At 42.8% G+C, this 8,193-nt stretch overlaps 1 protein-coding gene across 1 annotated transcript; it reads right to left on the minus strand.

Moving 5' to 3' along the window:
- Positions 1–2,016: 2,016 nt before the first annotated feature.
- Positions 2,017–2,637, minus strand: T265_00003 (hypothetical protein; the record flags this gene model as incomplete). Its single annotated transcript, XM_009163660.1, has 1 exon — positions 2,017–2,637. One exon carries the CDS (start codon positions 2,635–2,637, stop codon positions 2,017–2,019), a length of 621 nt encoding a protein of 206 aa, XP_009161924.1.
- Between the last annotated feature and the right edge of the window lie 5,556 nt (positions 2,638–8,193).

An 8,193-nucleotide genomic window follows, 5' to 3' on the forward strand; every position in this document is an offset into this window, starting at 1 on the left:
GGCGAACCTGACAGACGAGGCATCGCTGAGATTGGGGAAAGTCCAGGTGCCTTCGGTGCGACCTGAGTTCCAGGATAAGTGTCATGGAATCCCCACTGTGATTGGTCGGAAATTCTGCAAGATATGGCTGCTAATCGATGTCTCTTTCATATCAGAATGTCTGAGTGAATGTCTAGTCGTGCGGTTACTTAGACTAGCACTAACCCTCACCGCTATACACTTTCAATCTTTTCTTCACAATAAGGTGTGCGAATAAATCATGGCTATATAGGCAGTGAAGCATTATTGTTGAACATAGATTTCATGCTGGTGATGTTTATGACGCTGAAAAAATCCTTGCTTATGTCCTTACTACTTGTATACAAACTGATTAGTGTGGTACTGAGCTTAGGAGGTTACCTTTGTTGTGCCTACACAACATACAGACATACAGAGTAAAATACGTTATGCCGCAGAAATGCCTAACTAATTGGCTGCTGAGTGAGCAGTGATCGCTATAGGGCAGTTAAAGGTTGTATCAGTTATATAGTGCTGTGGCACTCTTGGACACAGGCTGTGAATGACACCATTTGCTTACATGATGTTTTAGTAGCGAATACACACCGAAGAAATACTCTGGTTCTCAATGAACTCCTGAGCCAGGAAAATGTTTTTAGATTTGGGTAAATGAAGCACTTCTATGAAAGTATACTTTATCTAATATCAGGAAAAGTTTAAAACCAAAACTATTTAATTTCCCATTTTAGGACGTTTCAACTTTGGAGGAACGATTCTTTAAGGGACGGCTGCATGCGTTCAAACCTAAATTACAAGGAACACATTGCACTTGGAGACGAGTTTTTATTCTTCCCTCGTAGCGTCTCTATACGACAGGTTGCCTGTACTCTTCACTACGACCAACATTGCACGCAATCTAGTTAGGTGATATTACGAGTTAAGATTTAATTGCTCTGCCGTACTTTGCAGTTCAAAAGCTAGAGACCCCCGTTCACGGTTGGATGAAAAACCGCCTGTAGTAACCTTTTCGTTGACAAATTTATTAATAAATTCCGATCACTGAGGCGTCAAAGACTTGTACTAAACAGTGCTCGCTTCAGTGTCTGCTGCCGTCAATGTTCAAATCACTAGCTTTCTTCCAATAAGTCACTTTAAGGTAGATTGTTGTCGCAAAATGCATCAAAACTGTACTTTTTCAACTCTGCCAAACCTCTGCTTCGCCTTATTTTAGCCGCTAGTTGGTATCAATGGCGTTCGTGCAGTCAGTTTCTTTCTAGATTGTCTCACCGAGTGTTCGGAGATATACGTACATCAGAATGCTTGCTGCAGGCCAGTATGAGGTATTTTCTTTCCCCTCTTTTCTTTTCTCTTGAGATTAAGTCTTTAAGTGTAATCGACTGACTTTTTTAGTTGTAATGCAGTGAAACATCAGTGCCACCACTAGTGCTTCTGCCTTTGTTGTTGCTGACGAGGATCTTGGCGCTATTCCATTGAAAAAAGCTGCATGCAAACTCGTTGGCGAATCTCAAAAGAAACACAAAAGTTACGCATTCTCTTCATTTGGATCAAAAGATAATCAGTCAACGGAACCCATACAGTTGTGTTGTGCTATTTTGATGGTATTCAACCCATTGAGAAGGTTGGAAGCATACAAACACCAAGCTGTTGAATTCCACCTTAGACAAGTAACCGGGGAAATTTGCACAGTTTCAAAAGGTCTGAACACAATATGGGTCTTTATTTCTTCAGGTTTGATCATATAGAAAAAGTGGCTATGCTTGGCGTCGGGCTAATAAGAAGATGACCTAAAACAACGCTTGTCAAATATGGTTGGAGACGTGTGGGTGGGGAGGATTACGATGATGATAATGGATAGAGGAGAAAGAGTGAAATAATGAAAGATAACTGGTCCGCTGTGATTACACAAAACTTAATTACCGTGTAATTATGCGTCCTCAATAGGCTGCCTAATAGGCTAAACGGGTTAACTTGGAGATGAGGTATGATTTTTTAAGAAACTCAGTGCTGAGAGTGATACTGTTCAGCCTCTGCGTAGGTTTGCAAGGCTTCGTTTCTATCGCAAATCACCGGGGAAGAATTTGTGACAATTTTTTCTCTGGAGTTAACGGATTTGGGACTCAGCGCTGGCATATATCTTGAGGATGATTCCCGAAACACAGCCTCGACAGTAGTGAGCTCTGCGGTACGTGGTACTTTTGGCTTACTTGCTTCAAAGTCACGTATTTCTGTCGAAGATTCAGCTTGTCGTTGGACGAAAGCCACAGATGAGTCATCCGATGTTATCCCTCTACAAGCACTGCTCTCCCAAAGGTCCCGAATACATTTCATCTGCAAACGCCTTGTTGCTCGAGCCACTGCCGGATCATCTTCCGCTCCACTAACCAACGAAAATGGGTTTGAACGCCAAAAGCTATTTTGTTCCAGAAATTTCACAGTTTTTGATATTTTCTCCAAAGACGGAACTGTTGTATTCTTGCTTCGAAGTATCGCGTCAGTGACAGCAGCTTCAGAGTGAATACGGGCCATTGCATTATCCAGTAAATCTGGTTCATCTTTCCACACGCTTCTTGTTTTAGATTTCCAACAGAAATTTTCCACCAGTTCTGAAACCGTGCTCATTTGACCTCCGCACAGCTGGATTTCATGATTCTGCCGTCGATCATTACTGTAGCTATCGATCGATGACTATTTGAATTTAGTAATCGATAGTTTGAGGTCTGCTGCAGGGCTGCAGTCATTCTGTGCCGCTGACTACCAATTGTCATCCCAACTATCACCACAGACCAGACTCCCAGTCTGACCCGATTTCCAGGATGTTGAAAATAGCGTATAAATTTTATATACCAGACAAATCCGACTGCATGAAGCCATTTACCAAATCCACAGATCGCCGCCTTCAACGGATTGTAAACAACACAGAATGCACCGTGAGTATTTCTCAGTCCCCCGTTCTACACCGGGGGCAACGAATGCGGCGGGTGTTAATTAAGGGTGCATCACGTACAAGTGTGGAGTCTTGCGTCCACCAGATTGAAGAAAGCTTCCCTCAGTTTTACGCCCTAGCTCCACTACAGCGATCCTTGGATGAATTACGACGACCAATACTTTGTGACGTTAGGCGTCACGTGACCATGGAGAACATAGATTCTTCGAACCCAACAGAGCAAGTTTATTATAAACTTCAATTTTACATTCTTTCTGGATATCATGAAGCATACGAAAAGTGGAAACGGGGACGAATCGCCCGAATAATTGACAGAATGGATTGTCACTTAGTTGTGTCACAAAAAGATCATCCTGATATTGGCTTTACCCGACGATACGCCGCCATACTTGGACCAAGACGTCAGGATGTAATGCAAGCCTACAACCTTTTCTACACTAGCTTCGTAGCTAAGTTTCAGTAGTGCTTAAAATATACTGATCCCCTTACGAATAATGCGTTTGTACTTTGATGTAGGTTAAGAGAATAAACAAAAACTGTCCGGAATAAGCCTATAAAATAGGATACCCTATATTTGCAGTCGTGTCTACACTGTAAATCCAAACAGCAGCATCAGTGTTTTCAGTTGTTTCAGTGCTGTAGTATAAAAAATCATTAATAACTCTACAGAATAAGGATATACCACTCCATGGATAAAGACAATCTTTTGTTTCAGTGAACTCGACGCAGGCGAAGCACTTTCCCATAATGCAGACTAGCAAGATCGTGGTTCACTCACTCGGTTAAACAGCCCGAATTTGGCGACGGAATGGCAGTTCGGCTGCTACTGTTGTTTCCTGCTCAGTGTGAAAAAGGATGTGAAATGATGCGAGTGAATTCCTAGTGGGATTTTTAGTCACCTAAAACAAACATGTCCTGGTGAGTTCAGGGAGGGCGAATCTCACAACATGTGTCAGCTGTTTCGGGTTCTTAACTGGATGCAATAGAATAGGACACATGAAACTTGGATACACAGGCTCCACTGTAGTCTCAAAGCAACGCAGTCACAGATCGCTCACAAAATAGTCGAGACTTTCTGATTCACTTGACAACTGGCCACATCAAGGATCATTCAGCCTGGTGCTACATTTCACATGCTGTGACATGTGAAGATGTTTAGGCTCTAAACATTCCCGTTTGGTTTGGTTCCTTTACGTCCTGTTCACAGACGGACCCACATCAGCTGCGAAATTCTGCTGCTTTGCATGACTTATCTGGGTGTGCAAACCCTGGCGGTTCACACTCAGAAGACATTAAATGATCCTAAAAAAGAAAGTATCTAAAGAACACCGAATGTTTGCAAAACACCATGCAGACCCCGCATATTTTCATGTAAGAGCCAGCACTAGTAATTTCAGGTTGGCGCTGGCTGCCGCTTATATACGTAATTAATTACTTACCTACTTACTTACTTATTTGTCTAATTGCTTACTTAATTACTTGGTTAATTAATTATTTTACTCAGTTGCGGTTTACCGTGGATTTCGTAGCAGTAGGCGAGCTCCATTGAATGATTCTTCAGCTAGTAAAAGCGACAACCTCTTCAATCGATGAATCTTACCATGTGCCAACTGCTCTATTAACTTTAACTACCTTTTTATGCATCATTCCGGCCAAAAGTAGGGTGTCAAGGTAGTAAAAATGCTTGTACGACCTATCCTTTTCTTCAGGACGTATTTTAATATCCAACTCCTGTAAGCAGTAGTGAAGTCAAAATTTGAAACCTGCTTATGACCAACATTGTCAATGAAATGTTATGAAATTGGACACAACAAACGTCGTTTGTCTCCCTACGTTGTTGTAGGTGACCGAGGTTATTATGATCTTCGTTGGTAGCACTTGAAGGGTAGATTACGTAACTTTTGGATGGGTGATATAAGACATAAAATAGTATTCTGTGAAGGGTTTAATATAACGACATATTCTGGCTCGTGATTTCAACTATGGATGCGATAGCGTCAATTTATTCACCAGATTTCGTTCACTATTTTGCTGCGCTGTGCAGCTGTTAGCTGTGAGGAATGATAAAATACAAATATTCTGGAGTCTGCGGTGAGTCAACGATCACGCTTAGAACTGGCATTTAGCAAAGAGCCACTTTCGCGCGCCAAGATCTTATTAGTATTCTGAAGTTAAGCAACTCTGGCTAAAATACGGATGATTCTGTAAAAGTCTTGTGGATATCACCGGTGATGTGGACGATGGAACTATGATTACCTAACGGGAATATTTGGTCATCATGTGGTGATTTACCGGGTGTGAAGTTAGGTCCTCGAATGAGGGTACCCTTGTACAGAACGTGATAGTGCTCGTGTGACAACTTTCAGTTTGGTATACTCAACACACGGTGCATTAATTTTTAGCACACTAAGAGCAACCGGTGCATTAAACTGATTTTTTACTTCATAAAGGCAGTTTCTGCCCTGTGGTTCATGATTCACGACATTTGACAAGTGACGTTGTTTAGCGAGAAGAGTATCGGGATACTCAGCTGGTTGGCATGAGATGGAAATTGGGCCGTTCGTCTCAACGATAAGAAAAGTAATACGCTGGATGGGGTCGTCTTCTCTTCTAAGTCAACAGAACGATTTGCTTAAATGCATTTACATTTATCTTTTCTCCTCTGCCGATTTTCTCGCAACATTCGATCTTCTTACTGTGAGGACCCTGGCCAATAGAGCACTCGATTAAATAACTAATTCAACTAATGCACACAGTTGGCCGTTCTTGTTTCTAATCACCACAACCAGCTTCCAGTTTAGCTGTTCATTTATATCAATAGCAGTTTGGAGGCCTGTGATATGGCTGTCTCGACAGCGATCACTGCATGAGGAACACGTCCGTATGCGGCTTAGTCTTCTCAGGTTGTGCCAACGAAGACTCGATGGATAGGAATTTGAACATGGAATTGAGATATGCCGCTGATTGCATTCTCTTGATTCTGCAGTGCTCGCACACTACCCCAGATGTAGCTTTTACACCTTCGATCTTGTTCTGTTCCGGATACAACCTATCCTGAGACCACCATTGAATACGATTAATGTTCCACGCTCACCTAAACGTACCCAGCAGGCGTTGAAGAATATCGGAAACTTGCGCGATCTTGTGCCTGCCACCTAGCCCGAACTTGTGTTTACAGTTTCCTAGTATGAGCATGACGTACTCATTTTGACTCAGTGACCAAAGGATCCATCTGCCCCTTCTTCGGCTACAAACCTATGCCACATTAGGTAATTAAAGCGGTCGATCCATTGAAAAATATCAAAGTGACGAGTGTTGGAAGGCGCTGACGGTTCTCTGATAGTGTAAGGAAATTTGAGAAATTTAATGAAGATTTCATAATGTCAGTGAGGCCAGACAATGCTGGAAAGCTGAAGAGCACTGCTAAACTGTTTCATCCTTCATGGGAATGGTCAGCGACGCGCACCTCAGTAAATTACAGAAGTCGACGCTCTGGGAGTTAGTAAACACACGGAATTACGTGATGTGCATCCCTTTATTGAAAAATGAGGGGCGCTGTATCATATTTGAGTACGTGTTCATAAAACTGCTGATCAATCGCTCATTGCCGAAAGATTTGGTGTTTAACCACTAACCAGGGGTCGTAGGTTCGAGACTCTCTGGAGTTTTGTGAACTACGCACTCCTGATGATTCTCGACGAGGATGAACCAGTTGACAGTGCTTGTTGGTTTTTCGGCATAAATTAGGACGGAACTGAACAGATATATTTAGCGCAATATATATAAAGCCAAATACGTAATCGATTCCATGCTTGAGACGGCTTGGTCAGACGCAGCGAAAATTTCCGGATACGGATGCAATGGAAACTGCGGATAACCTGCTTGAAAGCCTTAACCGTGAACTCAAATTTCCGTGCTTATTTAACAGCAAAACAGAGTTGTCTACGTCTGTGTGTGTACGTGTATTGTGACGCTGTGAAGCCAACAAACTCAGAAAGAATGTGTTTAGTGAGCAAACAACTCACGGGGGCGGCTTCAACAAACCTGCAAAACAGGTCGCCATCTGGTAGAGACAACCGTTCAAATTCGCGATAAAAGCGAACGCATAGATCTTCGGGAAGACAACTGGAGTTAGGAACTCGGAAAGTAACTTGAACAACTTTTTCAACCATGGGGTATCAGCTCGGTGCCTGTTATGACGCGTCGTGCGGCTCCAACAATATCGCAATATCTAGATTCGGCATGTGAGATGAAACTCGGGCTTCGACAGGTGGGTCTCACCTGGGTAGAAGTTTTCCTATAACTGCTGGGGTTCGGCAAGCCCCCTTTTCCCAAATTCCTGCTCAGGTTTTGCACCGACGGTGTCAGACGATACAACTCACCAGGCACAATGGCCCTCGTTATTGAAGAGAGGTGTTACGTTGACGGCAAAATACGGTCGCTTGGTGAATATCGGAAATCAAAGCCCAGTCTAAATGGACTTTTTCGTGCGATTCTTGGTGTTGTTACTCGTTCTTCACGCGCAAAACTGAAAAGTTTTGTTCCAGGATTTCCATCATCCATGAGCTAATTCAAAGCCTCAAGGAGAGGAGCTTGGCCGGTTCAGCTATCTGGGCAGCTGTATAGGGTACCAACACGGAAGAACTCAACACATGCACTATCGGCGCACGAAGAGCTTTTGTTTTCATTTGCGCTCTTGTATGGTGTCTGGAAAAGAATTTTAGCCAACCCAGACTGTCGTGTTTGTAAGACCATAAAGCCCCCTTGTTTTGTTGCCGTGCAACTTTAACCCTATGTTTCGAGGGTGCAGAAAGCTCCACCATTTGATCGTCGGTGCCTACGTGGCCTCGCAGACTCCATCCAGTTCCGTGTAACCCATGCCGCGCGTTTAATACGGGCGATTGACAAGGAACTTGGTCCATTGGCATTGCAGGTGCACACTATTAGGTTTACGTGAAATATGTGCAACACACGCTTGCATGCCACCTGCAAAAAAGGCTGTGCTTTTGACATAGACGGATCTCACTTACAGTAAAAATTTGCATTAATCATAACACTTCGTATGATCCATTCGTTTGTGATAAGAAAATTTACCAATGGAGATATATGAATGGGGTTAGTGAGTTCGAAATGAAATCCATTTAATTATGGCAGTTAACACAGGTGGATCTTAAAACTCTAGCTTAGTAAATCGACTGGGTGAGAAATCTGAATAACTTAACTGATTGCGA

This window comes from Opisthorchis viverrini (assembly GCF_000715545.1).
Source record: "Opisthorchis viverrini unplaced genomic scaffold opera_v5_1, whole genome shotgun sequence".
In the NCBI taxonomy this organism is placed as follows: domain Eukaryota; kingdom Metazoa; phylum Platyhelminthes; class Trematoda; order Opisthorchiida; family Opisthorchiidae; genus Opisthorchis; species Opisthorchis viverrini.